Genomic DNA, 19,419 nt, shown 5'->3' with positions numbered 1-19,419 from the left:
ATTCCTTCATTTATTCAATCGTTTGTTCATCGTTTATTTCATTCATTCAGTTCATTCATTTAATTTGTTTAATTACTCAGTTATTCGTTGGTTCGTTTATTCATTCATTCATTCATTCATTCATTTAATTTGTTCATTTATTCATTTAACTTGTTCATTCGTTTGTTCGTTCATTTCACTCATTCAATGCATTCATTTAATTCGTTCGTTCATTCATTTGTTCATTCGTTCGTTCATTTATCCATTCATTCATTTAATTTGTTCATTTATTTAATTTGTTTGTTTGTTTGTTTGTTCAATTCATTCATATAATTCGTTAATTTTTTCATTCATTCATTCATTCATATAATTTGTTCATTTGTTCATTCATTCATTCATTCAATTTGTTCGTTAAATCATTTGTTCATAATTTAATTCATTCATTCAATCATTCATTTATTTATTTAATTCATTTATTCAAACATTCATTAATTCATTTATTCATTCATTTAATTAGTTTGTTAGTTTATTTGTTTATTCATTTGTTCATTAATTTAATTCATTAGTTCGTTCGTTCATTTGTTCATTCATTCCTTCATTTATTTATTCATTCACTTAATTTTTTTGTTTATTTGTTTATTCGTTCATTCATTCATTAATTTATTCATTCATTCAATCATTTAATTCGTTAATTTGTTTGTTTGTTCATTTGTTTCATTCATATATTTAATTCATTCATTCAATCATTCACTTATTTATTCATTCATTTATATTTTTCAGTATTTCATTTGTTCATTAATTAATTAGTTCATGTATGTATGTACAGATGTATGTCTGTATGTATGTAGAGTGTGTGTGTGTTTGTGTCTGTGTGCATGCTGAATGTCTGCAGTTGTGTGTGTTTCTGTATGTGTATGTGTGTCTCTGTCTCTATGTGTGTGAGTATCTGTGTGCCCATATCAGTTTGTGTGCATTCATGTGTGTGCCTGTATGTTTGTGTGTGTCAGAGTGTTTGTGAGGTTATGCGTTCTGAACGTTTGTCAATTGTGTGTGTGTGCGTGCGCGGTGAATGTCTATCATTTGTGCTGAATGTCTGTCAGGTGTGTGTGTGTGTGCTGCTGCTCTATGTTTAGCGCTGTGGGTCAGGGATGCTCCTCTTCTCTCAGTGTTTCTGCATGTGCTGAGAGGGAAAATAGAGTGAACAGCTGCAGATCTGCATGTCTTTCCCCCACAGATCACGCTTTCAAAGTAGAGTCTCACTCATTACTGTAGGACAGATCCTGAACCCTGGACCCGCGCCAGCCAACACTGATGCACAAACACATTTGAACAAAACCAAAGGGAAATCACTGTTGTTCAGGCACGGCTGTGGAGAAGTTATGTGTGTGGATTCAGGAGTCTGATAAGCTAATACTGAGTAAGTGCTGTTGGATTGTGTGTTGCGTTATAATGTTATTGTGCTCATGCATTTGATAAACACTGGCACTGTGGCTTCACAGCAAGATGGTTGCTGGTATGAGTCCTGGCTAGACCAGTTAGCATTTCTATGTGGAGTTTGCATGTTCCTCCTGTGTTGGCGTGGGTTTCCTCCCGGTGCTCTGGTTTCCCCCACAGTCCAAACACATGCACTATAGGGGAATTGATGAACTAAATTGGCCGTAATGTATGAGTGTGTGTGAGAGAATAAGTGTGTATGGGTGTTTTCAAGTGCTGGAAGGGCATCCGCTATGTAAAATATATGCCAGAGTAGTTGGGGGTTCATTCCACTGTGGTGACCCCTAATAAATAAGGGACTTAGCCAAAAGGAAAGTGAATAAATGAATATACAGTATATTGATGTTGATTTATCTGTTGCTTACCCGTATGTTTACATTTTTGTTTACTTTAATTCAACACTTTTGACCAACGAATATGTCCAACAGCTGATCATATTTATTTTAACCATGTGTTTAGTTTGTTTGATAATTATAGACAAAAATGTATAGTCATATTTGATTGGAAATGTTTTGTCTGTGGTTTCTTGGATGATTCAGTTTCGTTTATTTAATTATTTTTATATTAATCTGCATCAGATAGTGAAGATCCATCAACCGCTAGCTTGTGAAACAGGTTGTAATCTGTTTTGTGGGAACAGGTGAAGCTGAATGAACCTAATATTGTTAAATAAAGGCAGATTATGTATTGATGTAGCGGCACTGTGGTGCAGCGGTTAGCACTGTGGCCTCACAGTAAGAAGGTTGCTTGTTCGAGTCCCGGGTGGGTCAGTTGGCGTTTCTGTGTGGAGTTTGCATGTTATCTCCGTGTTGACGTGGGTTTCCTCCGGGTGCTCCGGTTTCCCCCACGGTCCAAACACATGCGCTATAGGGGAATTGATGAACTAAGTTGGCTGTAGTGTATGAGTGTGTGTGGGAATGAGTGTGCATGGGTGTTTTCCAGCACTGGGTTGCAGCTGGAAGGGCATCTGCTTTGTAAAACATATGCTGGTTTAGTTATTAATATTATTATTTTTATTATTATTGGAATTATTTGTCTACTCATCATGTTTCTATAATTGGTTATCAGTGTGTCATTGATGAAACGTTGGTTCCATTGGTAAAATATATATTTTACATCACTGTATGAATTATACAGAGTTTTTCTTTTCTGTAAGTATGTATATATTAGAATATTGTAATATAGAATATTAATAATTGACTGTGTCAAGTTTAAAAACATAATTGATTCTGGAAGGAAACTTGTGAAATTAATTTTAAATTTATATATATATATATATATATATATATATATATATATATATATATATATATATATATATATATATATAATTGAATTAAAATGCAAATAACAGATTTTCTGTAGATCTTTTTTTTTTGTTATTATTTGGCAACAATCCTGTAAAGTCCTGACAATTTGTTACCATTGCAATGAAAACCTTACAAGGTGTAACGCCGGGGAGTGACACCAACAACAGAAGGTAGGATCCAATATGCAGGTTTTATTCACAGTCAGGCAAGCAGTGGTCAATACGGGAGCAAACAGATATATGTAGACAATCCAGAATCGTAGTCAGTAAACAGGCAATAGGTCGTAAGGCAGGCGGCTAAACAGGATGACAAGGATAAACAGGGCTAAGAACAAAACACGGGAAACCAAGACCAGGATAACGCGTTGTAATGTCACCTTACAGATAAACAAGACTCGGCAATGTGAATGAGTGTGTGTGCTGCTTAAATACTGTGTGTAATCAGTCTCTGAAAGTCCTCAGGTGTGAATGTGAATCAAGCTAAATGAGAAAGCAGGTGTGTGGGCGAAGAGCATGTATGAAGTTGAAGTCCATTAACTGGCAGATTTGTAGTTTCATGACTAAGGGTTTACCAGCGACATCTGGTGGTTTGTTCACTGGTAAACATGACACAAGGTAGCATAATATATACAACACCAACCCAGACAATATATCACTTTAAAGGGCACCTATTTTACTCCTTTTTCATGATTTAAGATAAGTCTTTTGTGTCTTCAGAGCATGTGTGTAAAGTTTCAGCTCAAAACGCCCATCAGATTATTTATTATATCTTTCAGAATGTTGGATTTTCTGCTCTGAGCACACTGTAGCTAATTTTGTGCCCTGTGCCTTTAATGCTGGTTCTCCCCGCCCACCGTTCCCACGTGCCTGTCAAATTGTCTCTTAATCTCTGCCTCGGCTGCGTCAGATAAACAGCACAGTGACAGACATGAAGGAAGCAGATCTCACGTAAGGCTTGTGAGAAATACTACAGTAAGAACTTTCCCAATGATTATTTGATGTATTTGTTGTGGAGTTAACTCAGCCCTTCTGTGATGACAAAGTTCACACACACACACACACACACACACACACACACACACACACACACACACACACACACACACAGAGCGCACATTTATCTTTGCCATGTTTTTGCATGGCAAATGTGACAGGATACACATTAATATCCACTGCTGTATGGATATCTGGTATGTTAATGTACAAATTAAACCAGATTTAATGTCCACAAACTGGAATTGAAGCGTCTTCTTTTATAATTTTACTGATTCTATGTGTCTGTGGTGATAAAGACGATAAAATTGATTAAATGCGTTACTATAGAGACATGTTAGTACACGGTTGTCAATCAATTTAGTGGGCAGAGAAGCTGCTCTCCAGCGTCAAGTTGCAGTAGGCCTCAAAATGAAAGGGATTTGGATGTTTTAACATCAGGAACTTCAAAAAAGAGGCTTATTGTGTTTTTTATCACCTCAGTATGACCGTGTACACACTATACCTACACACAGTTCTGTCCAAAGAGGCTTACAAAAGAGGATTTTCATCATAGGTGCCCTTTAAACTATTGAAAATGTTTATAAAAGTCAAGGTTTCAAGGTTTAAAGTTGTTGGAAGATAGATCAAAAACCCACAATGCAATTAGAAAGCATATAAATAAATAAATAAAAATGTAAAAAATAAAAATTTTGTGATATATGCAAAAATAAAAGCATATATCACAAAATACAGAAAACTGCTAATTTATTAAGATATTGTTATTGTAAACATTCTCACACTGTGAAATACAACTGTCCTATAATTGTGTTTTTCCCTGCAGGTGGTTTTGTGAGGGTAAAGAGTTGGAAAACAGTCCTGATATTCAGATCATCACTAATGGCGAGCGACACTCTCTGATTATAGCAGAAGCGTTTGAAGAAGACACTGGGAGATACTCCTGCTTCGCCTCCAACTTTTATGGCACAGACTCCACCTCAGCGGAAATCTACATTGAGGGTATTACAATCATTATCATTATGTATATTAAATACCATAAGATCATCCTGCTTTAATATATACAGTATGTAACATATGCTCATTCTGAAAGCGTACCCCCGTATACATTTCTGGAGATTGTGAATTATGTAGCCAGAGGAACGTATTGGGCAGTATGACGCTGTTCCTTTTCGCGCTTACCAGTTGACCGCTTACCTCCGTGTGGATGGCTTTCCCGCTGTTACCAGTTTGTCCAGTGACTTGCTGCGTATGTCGAAGGATTTGAGAGACAGAGCAGAGTTGACCTTGACAATGGGGTTTGAGTGCGGCGAAGAACGATTCCAGAAAGCAGATAAAACAAAAACAAAAGCCAAAAAATTAAATCAACAAGTAAAAAACTGGGTGAGAACGTGGTAAAATCTGAAAACATGGTAAAAAAAAAAACAGGCTGTCGCGAGGGCTTTTCTTTAAAATTTCTTTCGAAAACACTGTCGGTTGGGTTTAAGGGAAGTCGTTTGGCAGGTCAATCGGTGCTTTTGAAAACACTATCGGTTGGGTTTAGGGAAGGGGTTGGGTGGGGTTATCAGTAGGTCAGTCAGTCGACAGCGACTTCTGGTGGGTTCACGTGAGGACAGCAGGCGCAAATGGCATTTGCGAGAGAAATCGGAGATCTGAGAAAGCGTGCACAAAACAAAAACAAGTACCTCCTGAAGTGTATTTGGGGATCTCTAGGAATGTATATCGGGGTACGTTTTCAGAATGAGCCTGGATTGTATATATGATATTAAATAAGAGTTAACACAAAAGTAAATTTAATAAATGTAATCCAAAAGTAGTCTGATTACTCTACTATGTGTAGTCTGATAATTACGTTACTGACTATATATTGTTGTGATGTAGTTTGTAATCAGTAACTGATTACAATTCAAAAGTAATCCTCCCAGCTCTGCTAATCATTTAAGTCTTAAAAGTGCTTACAGCCACAATACGACATCAATTTTGCATGATTTCATTTTGTAATAGGAGCATCTTCATCGGATTCAGACGGAGAACAACATTATCCAGCGCAGTAAGTTGATTTATCAATATTATACAGCAGATATCGACAATTTATGAACACTTGATGATTTTTTTCCAGAAATAAAGTAATTTTAATTGCTCAGTTGTTTGAGGAATTTTAGTCGTGGCTATTTCATTCTGTTAGATTAAGCTTTTTATAACGTACCTATAAATATAGAAATGATGTAACTCATTAACATGTTGCCATCCACACATGCCATAATCGATTACACTTTACTTGAAGGGGTGTTCATAAGACTGTTATTAAACCTTTATAATCATGACATGACACGTCATGATATGAATCAGATTGTATGTATGCATGTAACAACTGTTAAGTATCATTCACTCGGTTATGACATTTTAAATATAAAAACGGCATTGTTTATTATGAAAACTTGACATAAACAAATACATCACAACCTGTTTTTGTCATGACAACTTGACATTGCATAGACAACAAAACTTATCATAAATCTGCCATAAACATGTCACTTAATACCAGTTGTGATAAGCATGCATAAAGTCTCATTCACATTCATGACGTGTCATGAGTATAGAGGTTTCGTGACAGTCTTATGAACACCCCTACAAGTAAAGTGTTATGAATTATGGCATGTAAGGATTAAAAATTAAGGTTTCCTTCAGTCTGTGTAAATGTCATGTCATGATTATAAAGGTTTAACAACTTTTGAACACCTCTTCAAGTAAAGTGCAGAGGTGTAAAGAGCACCTGAAAACCATACTTGAGTTTTAGTACAGATACCTTACTGTAAAGATGACTCCATTACAAGTTACAAGTCACCAATTTCAATAAGACTTGAGTAAAAGTATTAAAATGTCTGATTTTAAAACTACTTAAGTATTTTACTCATACTGAAGGTAGGCTGAAAGAACACCAAGAAAGGTTTTATTTCCTAATATAGAAATTAAATTTAACACCTCAGTGTTTCAAAATGGCAGAGCAAAATAGATAAAACAAAATAGAACAAAAAGTCTTAGTCAAACTCAAATGTCCAAAAAAGGCACAGTTATTCAAAAAAAAAAAAAGTAGTAAAACGTAGTAAAATAAAATTCAGAGCTGACTTTGATGTAATGTGTAGAATTGAATTCTGGTAATGTTAAATGTGGTTTCTGAAATATTGATAAAATATCAGTGTTATTGTAGTTATTTACAGTTTTTCCTCAGTCGCTTCGGTGCGTTTCCCACAACACCTGTGCATTTTTGCACAACAGTTATTGCATTTCTCAAAACAATTGGTACAAACTGCAAAACCTAGCTGATAACCTGCAAAAGTGTGTCACATGCTCAAAATGGATAGTTCATTCCTCAAAAGCAAGTATTGATGTCAATCAAAGTGTCAGTATCATCAAAATAAAAAGTCCTGACACCATTGTTTATGAACAAGATAGTCAAATGACTTTGTCATGTTTTCATTATGACAGTTTACTCTCTACATTTATTTCAATGCAATAAAGGCAGATTTTGGTAAAACTTGTGAAAATGCTCAAGATAGTACTATATACTGTTTGCACAGCCAATTGAAAACTACAGTAAAGTTAGACATCACTGCATTTAGTGAGGTATCTGAGTACAAGACATTGAATATGTGTGTTTCACATTTTTTTCTGCATTTGCTCTTTACAATTTGAATTTTTTTTACAGCATTGTGCAGAAGAATAAATACACCCTTATTTACAATAAACATAAACTTTTTTTGGGTTGAACTGTGTACAACCGTAAACAATATTGCAGAACATATTGGAACTGAACCAACATATATACACAGGTCTGTAAATCATTCATGAAACTGTTCAATTTAGAAGACATTTTCAGTAAAATAAAGATTTAAACATTTTTAAAAAAAATAAAATTAGCTTGCAAGATTTTGACAACTAGTTCAACATTTTTGTTTGTAATGACTCAAGTAATGAAATGAGGACTATTAGTTTTATATGGAGTGACTATTCAGCATTTACAAGTTTAGTTAATTTTGACTGACATGACATAAGCAGATAACAATGTTATAAACAGCAGAGAGTTGTATGAAAGCAATTGATGCATGTCCAAAAGCATTCGCAGTTTGTTGAAAGGAATGAAAAACTGCTACTAGGATGTGCACAAATGACTAACTGTGTTGAGAAATGCGTGACCTGTTGTGCAAATGTTAATAGTGTTGTGAGAAATGCACCAAAGTGACTGAGAAAAACTTTAAATTCAATGTTTTTAATTTAAGATTTTCTCATTTTTCTGAGAGATTCACCTCTCAGTCTCAGCGGTAGGCATGGGAAAATTACCGTTTTCAAGGGATACCTTTGTTTGGAAGAGTCAAGGTTTTAAAACGTCAACATTTTCTGTATTACTGTTTTCTGCCATACCGTAAGGTATGTATAGATTTTTTTATTCACGTTTTTTTTTTTTGTTTGTTTTGTTTTGTTTTGTTATTGTGTTTCAGAACAACAATATCTCAGCAGAAAAGATGCTGTTTTAAATTCAATTAAAATTTAATGAAGACCGCAAAAGTCAATAATGCATTTAGCCTGACAAAAGGGATTTTTTAGTTTTGTTCTGTTTTTTACCCAGACATTTAAAAACAATATATTTTAGAGCAGTATTCACTTTAACGTGAAACCATGATATTTTTATCCAAGGTTATCATACCGTCAGAGTCTTATATCGGACCATGCAGAGGGGGGAAATATTTTTATTTAACTATACTAATTAGCATGTCACTGCTAATTAAGCTACAATATAGTCATGTCATGTCGCAGTGGTTTTTGCCATATTAGTAACTGTATTAACTTATGGTAACATTATGGTTACAATACCATTGTAAAGTCAGACATAATTTGACTGAATTCACATTAGACTCTTACCTTAATGTGTTTTCTCACATTTGAGGATAAATTCTTAAAGCACTTATTTTTGTGGTTCGTGGCAAACAAAGTACACACTGCACCCTAAAGATAAAGATACCGACCTGTCGTGGACAATCCCAATGTAATGAGTAACGATAAGTGTCCGTTCAAATGTAGTGGAGTAAAGAGTACATATATTCAGTCAAAAATCTAGTCAAGTAGAGACTAAAAGTTGCTTTTATTTTTGATACTCAGTACAAGTACAAAGTAGCCAAAAAAATACTTAAGTAAAGTAACGAAGTCCGTTTACTCAAGTACTTTACACCACTGGTGAAGTAATACCCAATAATCAATAATATCCTCCACCAAATCTGGTGTCAAATTTTTGCTTTGACTACTTTATACATGGACTCTTTGATGACCTGTTTGCAAACACATTCACATACTTGTTTTATTTTCAGACTTCATAAAAGATCTCAGCCCAAGCCTGCTGTGGTCTCAGTAGAAAGCAGCTCATCTCTTGAAGACACTACATCGACAGTAACAATTACCTGTGCTGAAGCTCCAGCACCTGAAGCAGTGCCATTGACTAAACTGACTCCAGACCAGCCGCTACAACCAGAAGAAACAGAACCGCAGAGCTTCGAGATTTTCAGTTCTGCAACACCTGTAGAACACCCAATAGTACCTTATCCAGAACCTGTAATAGAACCAGCATTACCTGTTCTAGAACCTGTAAAAGAACCAACGATATCTGTTCTAGAGCCTACAATAGAACCAACTATATCTGTGCTAGAACCAACTATATCTGTTCTAGAGTCTGTAATAGAACCAGCAATATCAGTTCTAGAACCAACAATATCTGTGGCAGAACCAACAATATCTGTTCTAGAGCCTACAATAGAACCAACTGTATCTGTGCTAGAACCAACTATATCTCTTTTAGGGCCTGTAATAGAACCAGCAATATTAGTTGTAGAACCAACAATATCTGTTCTAGAATCAACTATATCTGTTCGAGAGCCTGTTTTAGAACCAACCATACCTGTACTAGAACCACCAACACCAACATTGGAGGTGGAGCCCAGTCTTCCTCCATCAAGCCAGAGTATCCCTGATTTACTGTTAACATCTCAACAGAGCATTTCTGAGGTGTGAAAATGTACTAAATCTGAAGTTTTTTCTAGTTCCCTCAAATGCATTTCGTCTTACATTTCTTCCATGTGCTTTTCTTTTCAGAGTTTGAATGGCAGCAGTAGTTATGTCCAAAGCTTTGATGTAAGGCCCATGATGGCAGCTCCGGTTTTTACAAAGGTACTTGGTGCATAAACATTCTACATAAGGGTAACGAACAACCCAGGCTCATTGCAAATATGTACCCAGGTCTACATTTCTGCAGACAGTGGAATATGTAACCGCGAGTATGCAGTTTTTGTGTTGGCAAATCCACCAGAGGCCGCATTGTGCACTTTTTGATGATCTCAAGTTTCTCTTGGGCGTAATATAAACTTCAACCAACCAGACCAGCTTGCTGTATACTGACCTCCCGACTGACCCACCCATCACTGTCCCTAAACCCAACCGATAGTGTTTTCAAAGAATCTAGAAAAAGAAACGCCGTCGCGTCGTGTGATTTCATCACATTTTGAGCCTGTTCTTAATTTATTTAAATTTTTTGCTTTTGTTTTAACTGATTTCTGGAAACGTTCGTCGTCGGGCTCAAATAATGCTGTCACGTTTAACTCTGCTCCGAATCCCAAGTCCATCTGCATATGTGGCAAGCTATTAGGCAAACTGGTAACACCGGAGGTAATCAGTCAGCAGTATTGCGAAAAGGAACAGAAGCTGTCAGTGGCGTCATACCGCCACATAGCTTTTATTTTACAATGGAGCCAGATGTACCTCTGGGTACATAATTTGCGATCTCCAGAAATGTAGACAGGGGTACACATCCACAATGAGCCTGTGTTGGTAATGAACTAGAAATTGGTAAATTAACAATTTCTGGAAACAAAACTTGCTAATAAAAGCAGCTACCATCGACGTAAATCACACACTTTCAGTTTTTTCTGGAACATACCATCACTAAATGGAAATAAAACATCTAATGCTGGGTGTACACAAAACACGGAATTAAGTAGCATGTTTGTGTGTGTAAATTACATACAAAGTCAGTGCAAACATTAATAGAGGTGAATGATTGACATGCAGCACAACTGATGTGGAATGCATGTGAGGAGAAAAACATCCCATTAGTAAACTAGAGCAAGTGACACATATATATCTTATATATCCGACTATAATGGCTCGTTTCCACTGACTGGTACAGTACGGTACAGTTCGGGTCGGTACGGTACTGCATAGTAATGCCCTGTCAGCAATCCTCAAAGACCTATGCCAGTCTTGATGGTAATTGATTCTTGACTAAACATCACTACTATTATCCTGGGAATTGCTTCAAATCTAGTTTTTACATGCCTCCAGCATCACTAATCCAGCATTTTGTGTCTTGTTGCAGAACCTCCAGGATGTCCTGGCTCTGGAGAGTCAGTTAGTAGTTCTGGAGTGCAGAGTAAAAGGCGTCCCGTCCCCCAAGGTGGATTGGTACAGGGAGGGAATGCTTATTGACGATTCTCCAGACTTCAGGATCCTTCAGAAGAGTATGTGCAGTTTTGCCGTTCAGTGCATTCAGAGCAAATGCATGGTTGAAGAAATCTTTGCAAGAGCCTTTACTTCTAATACGGTTTCACATTTAAACTTGGTTGCTGATTGGATTTATCCACATATTTATTTATTTTTTCTCCTTTCAGAACCAAGATCCATGGCAGAGTCTGGTAGGTGGATTCAATTATGTTTTGCCAAGGTCATTATGTAGTGACGCTAACCACCTAACAGTGTACTATTTCCCTGATTTGTGTGGACTTCAGAGGAGATATGCACTTTGGTTATTGCTGAAGTCTTTCCAGAAGATTCTGGTACTTTTACCTGCACTGCCAGCAATAAATATGGGACAGTTTCCAGTACAGCAAATCTGAGTGTAAAAGGTATTTTTAATCGGGTGTTGCATTGATTACTGTGCAGCTTTTGAAATGCAAAATGTTTAAAATTAAGACTACTTAAAATGGTTATAATGAAATCGAATCTGCTCAGGTCTAAATTTGAACAATGTTTTTTTCCCTGTGTTAATAGGACACAATAATAACATCACCAATGCCAAGAAAACAAGTATGCTAACAGTGGAGTCTTCCCTCCCAAAGGTTCCAACAACAGATCTAATATCAACAACATTAACGCGCAAGCCAGATCTTCCCCTGGTAAACAACAAACTTCACTCCAGTATGATTTGTCTTGACCCTTTGAACTCTGGATTTAAGCAGTCATACCCTCTGGATGGTGGAACATTTCGTTCAGACTCCCTAAATACTAGTACTCTTCGCCATGACCTCAGCACTAGTCTACCTAGTCTAAACCCTATCAGCATTGGAAAATACAGCTCAGACACTCTCAGGAGTAGATTACCTCAGACAGACCCAATCAGCTTCAGTGCTTTTTCACCGAACTCAGACTTAACCCATAAGCCCCTCAGCTCTAGCACTACACACTTTGATTCAGGAGGGTCTGGTTTTAACTCTTCTGCAGATGTGACCCAAAGTCCACCCAACGGATCAGCCTCCAGTATCACTCTGAGCCCCGATACCTGTCTTGATCCATCACCAAATGCTTCAAAATCTATCCTGAGCCCTTGTATTACTAGTCCCCCACTATTAAACTCCAATAACCATCAAGAGCGACTACCTGTTAAACCCCTACCGGATCCCCCCACTTCTTGCCTCAAGACACGGCCTGAGGGTGTGCTAGGAAATCACAACGAATCCCGCTCTAGTTCTCGAGTGGGTCTCCGCGTCACATTTAAACTTCCAGAAGATGAAGAAGAGGAAGAGAAAGGCTTGTCATCCAAAGGACCACCACCGGTGTTGGCTAAGCCTAAATTGTAAGTACCATCTCCAGAGTGTTATAACGGGCTTTATGAATGGGGTGTGTTTTTAAGGCTGCCGAAAAACTTTAGGTAAAAATGTTGCAGTGACTTCATCTTCAATTTTATGAGGTTTATTAAACAGATAGAGACTCTAGAATCTATTCATTTAAATAAACCTATTCATTCATTCTGTTGTTTGAGTGTAACACGGTGAAAAAAGCATTTGAATTAATGTGCCATGAGGAGCAGCGGCTAAGTACTGAAAACCCATAGAAAATGCTGTTTTAAATTAAATGTTCATAATTTAAAGTTGTGGCATGGAATATTTCAACCCAGGCTCATTTTGAAAACGTAGTCCAGCGGACGTTTCTGGAGACTGCGAAATACGTCCCAGGAGGTACGTATTTGTGCAGTTTTTGTTTTCGCGAATCCACGAGAGGTCGCTGTGCGCGCTTTTTTGTATCTCGAACGTCTCTCGCGAGTGCCTTTCGCCCCCGTGCTGTTCTCGCATCAACCCACCAGAGGCCGCTGTCTGACTGACCGAATGATTGACTGCGCGACCGGCCAATCGGCTGACCCACCCTCCTCCTTCCCTAAACCCAACCAGTTTTATTGATTGACCCGCCCGCCCGCTCACTTCCCTAAACCCGAGCAACAATTTAGAAAAGCCGTCTAGAAAAAGAAAAGCCCTCGTCTGTTTTTTTTTTTACCACGTTTTCGGATTTCACCGCGTTCTCACCCTGTTATGAACTCGTTCGCTTTATTTTTTGGATTCTGTTTTTGTCTTACCTGGTTTCTGGAACCGCTCTTCCCCGGACTCAAACCCTGACGCCTTTGTCAACTCCTCCTCTCTGCATCTGAAGTCCGCCGACGCACACGATGCGCTGACTGGACAAACTGACTGCAGCGGGAAAGACCTCCACACGGGGTAAGCGGTCAGCCGGCATGCGCGAAAGGGAATGGCGTCACACCGCCTCGTAGCTTTCGCTTAAAAAAATTAAATGCAGCCATACGTACCTCCCGGGACGTATTTCACGGTCTCCAGAAATGTCCGCTGGACTACGTTTTCAGAATGAACCTGGGTTGGAATATTTTGTTTTAATGCAGTGATTTCTTTTCCTGGAGTGAGACCCACATTATATTGTATCTTAATCTGGTAGTTTTGATCATTGGGTTTGAACAAGGAATATATTTAATGCAGTTTATAATTGCACAAAGGTTTACTGGAAGTGCCCAAAGTGACCTTATTAAAAACTTAAATTCCCCCAGCATAGAGCAACCCACACAGCAACCCTCTGAACTAAACTCAACATGTTTGTTTTTTCTTTTTTGTCTTATCCTAGAGACCCATCACAGCTTCAGATCCTTCACAATCAGGTGCTGTTGGAACAGCGGCAAGACAACGTCTCTCCAAGCCAAGAGTCACAACATTTAGACGAGACTAGTTGTGAGGCCCTTCCTATTACACCAACTCAGCTCTCTGTAAATCCATTTCCATCAGCATTTCGACCAACTCCTAATGTAATGGACTCTGGTCCATTTCCACAGTTGATCCCTGCATCCATCCCTCCACCGCCTGCAGGACCTGCTCCCATATTAAAAGCCACACCTGCATCCCAATTTAGTATCTCATTACCTAATTCCATGCCCTTGCCACAGCTTACTCCATCGACAACTTTAATCAACCTCCCTTCATCACCACAGCAAAATATGGTTCCTACTACTTTTATGAACACTGATGCACCAATTACAGTTCCTTCTACTTCAATACCCCAATCAATTGTGATGCACAAGGCTGTGCCTATATCACCCATTTTGGCTCCAATGCCAAATGTAATACCAACAACCCCAATTACTCAATCTGCAGGAGCTCCCAACACCCCTCAATCAAATATAGGACCTTCTACTCATTTTCCCCAACTTATCATGGTACCATCCACCCAGCCAAACCTCAGTCACTTGGCCAATGTGTCACCCATCACCCCTTCCACTCATACATCACAAATAAACAGTAATCCAAACTTGCAGATGAGTGCTCCCAAAATGCAGGCATTGACAACACCTGATGTAGCATTGGTGAACAACACAAAGTTAAATAGCACCTCAGTTACGTATCCCAGTATGACTCCGCATTCTCCAAGTGTGGTTTATCCATCTCTGAGTAACATAACCTCACCACCAATGGGTAGAAACAGACCTACACCCAGTCCAATGTCTCCACCTCCGTTGACTGACCCCCAACTTCCACTCCCGGGGATTATCCCAATCTCCACCCAGAGCTTCAGCTACACCAGACCAAAGGAGTTCATCGCAGCCCAGGCACTTTCTCCAATCAGGGGTCCTTCTCCAACCGAGTCTCCTGTTCCAATGCTCCATGAATTAGCTGCACAAATATTCCCAAAAACAACTCGAGATCTCACATCACCCATCAATCAGTTACCGCCATTCCCAAGAAAGTTCCCAACAAGAGTTCTGGAGGGTCCAAGTAGCCCACCATATGTGTCCTCACCACCTCTAAACCCTCCTGGATTGGTGAATTCAGTGTTTTCTTTTAGAACTCAATCACCACCTCAAGCTTCTTCACCAACGTCCAGCAGTTCCTCTCCAAGCCCCATTCAAAATCCAGTGGCTTTCCTGAGTTCTGTTCTTCCCTCATTGCCAACATCTCCTCCAACCAATGCCATGGGGCTGCCTATGAGAGCACCACCTGGGTAAGCAAGCACAGCATTTGATTATAATAGCAAAGTGTGGTTAAAACAGATTGCACTGTATGCTATACAAACAAAATGATCTTTCTAATCATTTGAGTGTATGGTTAAAAACTAGCCTTGAGTGCTATCTGTGGTTAAAAACCTTTCTAGAGCGCCATCTGCTGTTTAAAACTAGCCTAGAGCGCCATATGCTGTTTAAAACTAACATAGAGTGCCATCTGCTGTTAAAAGCTAACCTAGAGCACCGTTTGCTGTTAAAAACTAACATAGAGTGCCATCTGCTGTTAAAAGCTAACCTAGAGCGCCATCTGCTTTTAAAATCTAACATAGAGTGCCATCTGCTGTTAAAAGCTAACATAGAGCAACATCTGCTATTAAAAATGAACACAGTGCCATCTGCTGTTAAACATGAACATACAGCGCAATCTGCTGTTAAAAGATAGCCCAGAGCACCATCTGCTAATAAAAAATAACATAGAGTGCCATCTGCTGTTAAACGAACATAGAGCGCAATCTGCTGTTAAAAGCTAACCTAGAGCGCCATCTGCTGTTAAAAGCTAACATAGAGCGCCATCTGCTTTTAAAAACTAACATAGAGTGACATCTGCTGTTAGGAGCTAACCTAGAGTGCCACCTGCTGTTAAAAGCTAACATAGAGCGCCATCTGCTGTTAAAAATGACCATAGAGTGCAATCTGCTGTTAAAATCTAACATAGAGTGCCACCTGTTGTTAAAAGCTAACCTAGAGCGCCATCTGCTTTTAAAAAGTAACATAAAGTGCCATCTGCTGTTAAAAGCTAGCCTAGAGCGCCATCTGCTTTTAAAATCTAACATAGAGTGCCATCTACTGTTAAAAATGAACACAGTGCCATCTGCTGTTAAACATGAACATACACCACAATCTGCTGTTAAAAGATAGCCCAGAGCACCATCTGCTATTAAAAAATAACATAGAGTGCCATTTGCTGTTAAACAAACATAGAGCGCAATCTGCTGTTAAAAGATAACCTAGAGCGCCATCTGCTGTTAAAAATTTGCCAAGAGGGCCATCTGCTGATAAAGACTAGCCTAGAGCGCAATCTGCTGTTAAAAACTAGCCTAGAGCGCCATCTGTAGGATTGTTCAATCTGACAATCTGAAAATCTAAAAAACAATTCACGAATTGTAACATGTTGAAGTTGAAACCTGAGGCTCTGGGATCATTTCTGAGTTGACCAAGTTTCTTGAACCCTTTCACATTTATTTTATTGAAAAGGGAGCCCAATCAGTCCATAATATTCTTTAAAATGTGAATGTTTATAGTGAACTTTGGTGCCAGTTCTTGATGAACCAGTGATTTTTAAGTTTAGGTTAAGTGTGCTGAATTTGCTGAATGTTGATCTCAATCTCATTGTTAACTCCATATTCAGGCCTCAAAGTGCACTGAAGAGAAGTCAGAGAGGCTCCAGGCTCATCTCCGATGATGAAATCCGTGATAGCAAAGAGCTGCTTTTACAAGATATTGAGAAGAAGTTGCAATTCAGAGACGAACCTCTTCGTTTTGGACAACAGGTTAGAAGTGTCACACATTAGGTCAAGGTGCTTTTTGTTTTTAGCTAGTGTGTACAGTTGAACATAAAATCAAGTATTTCCCAAGTGTAGATTTTTTTTCAACACATTTCTAAACATAATAGTTTTAATTTTTGATCATTAATTTCTTATCTTTTCCATGATGATAATATTTTAATAGATAATTTTCTTTAACTTTAATAGATAAAGTGACATATAAAGGCTTAACTTGATTAAAAGGCCAAGTTAGGTTAACTGTGGTTTGTTCTGTAACCAATCGAATAAATAATTATTTCTTAAGAGGTCTAATAACATTAACCTTTATTTATTTATTTTTTTATTCCATCCAGCCAAACTAAAAGAAATAAGACTTTCTCCAGGAGCAAAATATAATAGGAAACCCATTTTCTTGCTTTGTTAAACATCACTTGGGTAATATTTGAAAAATAATTACTATTATAATAATATTTTCTTCAACTGTGGGTAAATTAATACGCCACACCATTACTGAAGGTTTTATCTCAGTTTGTGATATAGTTGAGGTTTTGTTGAGGCTTAGTTTTATAAAAAGAAGAATAATTTTATTCCCATTGATTACATAGTATATATATATATATATATATATATATATATATATATATATATATATATATATATATATATATATATATATACTTACTCTACACCCAATTGAATGCTCTTCATGAAAAAGTGAATAGAAAAAATCATAATTACAACAGCAAATATGTTGTTTTTCCAAAACTGTTTTTTTTTTACCCAGAGTTTTTGTCTTGTTCTAGTCCAAATATTAAACAATTCTTAAATCAAGCAGCATTTTCTAGAAAAACTAAAATATATCATCTTGTTTTTAGAAATAATATTTAAAAATTAAGTGAGTTTTTCCTTCAAACAAGCTAAACAATCTGCCAATGGGGTAAGCAAAATAATCTTCTGTCAAAACAAAAACTAGAATATTTCGCTTACCCCACTGGCGGAATATTTAGCTTGTTTTAAGGAAAAAACTCACTTAATTTTGACTCATAATGTCTAAATACTAGACAATATTTTTAGCTTGTCTAGAAAATGCTCCTTGGTGTAAGAAGTCTTGTAAGATTAATTTTTGGGGTTTATCTTTTGTACCAATTAAGCTTACAAGCTTATTTTTAATTTAGAAACTGAAGACTGAATCTAACTCCTGGTTGGCTTAAAAACAAACTAAAAAATGTCATTATACTATACTTTATATTACATTTTTTATAACATTATACACTGCAAAATATACTTTTCTTGCTTACAGTTTTTCTCTTGTGTCTAGTCCAAATATCTAAAAACTCTTAAATGACAAGTGTTTTCTGGACAAGTAAAATAATGTAATATTTTCAGAAATAATGAGTGCATTTTTCCTTAAAATAAACAAAACAATCTGACAGTGGGGTAAGCGAAATAATCTTATATCAAAATGAAATATACACTCATCGGCCACTTTATTAGGTCCATCTTACTAGTACCAGGTTGGACCCACTTTGCTTTCAGAACTGCCTTAATCCTTCGTGGCAGAGATTCAACAGGGTATTGGAAATATTCCTCAGAGATTTTAGTCCATATTGACATGATAGTATCACGCAGTTGCTGCGGATTTGTCGGCTGCACATCCATGATGCCAATCTCCTATTCCACCACATACAATAGGTGCTTTATTGGATTGAGTTCTGGTGACTGTGGAGTCCAATCGAGTACAGTGAACTCATTGTCATGTTCAAGAAACCAGTCTGAGATGATTCACGTTTTATGAAATGGTGCGTTATCCTGCTGGTCATAAAGCGATGGACATGGTCAGCAGCAATACTCAGGTAGGCTGTGGCGTTGACACGATGCTCAATTGGTACTAATGGACCCAAAGTAACAAAAAAATCTCCCCCACACCATTACACCACCACCACCAGCCTGAACCGCTGATACAAGGCAGGATGGATCCATGCTTTCATGTTGTTGAGGCCAAATTCTGAGCCGAGCATCCGAATGTGTCCAGTGTCCAGTTTTGTTGAGTCTGTGTGAATTGTAGCCTCAGTTTCCTGTTCTTAGCTGACAGGAGCGGCACCCGGTGTGCTCTTCTGCTGCTGTAGCCCATCCGCCTCAAGGTTGGACGTGTTGTGTGTTCAGAGATGCTCTTCTGCAGAGCTTGGTTGTATCGAGTGCTTATTTGAGTGACTGTTGCCTTTCTATAAGCTGGAACCAGTCTGGCCATTCTCCTCTGACCTCTGGCATCAGCAAGGCATTTGCGTCCACAGAACTGCCGCTCACTGGATATTTCCTCTGTTTCAGACCATTCTCTGTAAACCCTAGAGATGGTTGTGCGTGAAAATCCAAGTAGATCAGCAGTTTCTGAAATACTCAAACCAGCCCGTCTGGCACCAACAACCATGCCACGTTCAAAGTCACTTAAATCCCCTTTTTTCCCCATTCTGATGCTTGCTTTGAACTGCAGCAGATCGTCAAGAAAAAAAAACACTAAT

General features: G+C 37.8%; 1 protein-coding gene across 5 annotated transcripts in view; it reads left to right on the top strand.

Annotated features, from left to right (window-relative positions):
- The window catches only part of mypn (myopalladin), a 67,025-nt gene that overhangs the window by 24,456 nt on the left and 23,150 nt on the right, over window positions 1-19,419 (top strand). For 2 of the 5 annotated variants that reach the window (XM_073919898.1, XM_073919897.1), the window contains exons 1-11: window positions 1,225-1,396; window positions 4,599-4,774; window positions 5,777-5,822; window positions 9,133-9,823; window positions 9,911-9,985; window positions 11,190-11,331; window positions 11,482-11,505; window positions 11,599-11,715; window positions 11,861-12,662; window positions 13,991-15,358; window positions 16,768-16,909. In XM_073919898.1, the coding sequence (XP_073775999.1) occupies window positions 9,959-9,985; window positions 11,190-11,331; window positions 11,482-11,505; window positions 11,599-11,715; window positions 11,861-12,662; window positions 13,991-15,358; window positions 16,768-16,909 (2,622 nt within the window). In that variant the 5' untranslated portion in view covers window positions 1,225-1,396; window positions 4,599-4,774; window positions 5,777-5,822; window positions 9,133-9,823; window positions 9,911-9,958. 5 annotated transcript variants of the gene reach the window in all.

This window comes from Danio rerio, chromosome 13 (genome assembly GCF_049306965.1).
Source record: "Danio rerio strain Tuebingen ecotype United States chromosome 13, GRCz12tu, whole genome shotgun sequence".
NCBI lineage: Eukaryota > Metazoa > Chordata > Actinopteri > Cypriniformes > Danionidae > Danio > Danio rerio.
Note: the sequence above shows the minus strand (reverse complement) of the source record. Positions and strands in the feature narration are given on the sequence as shown.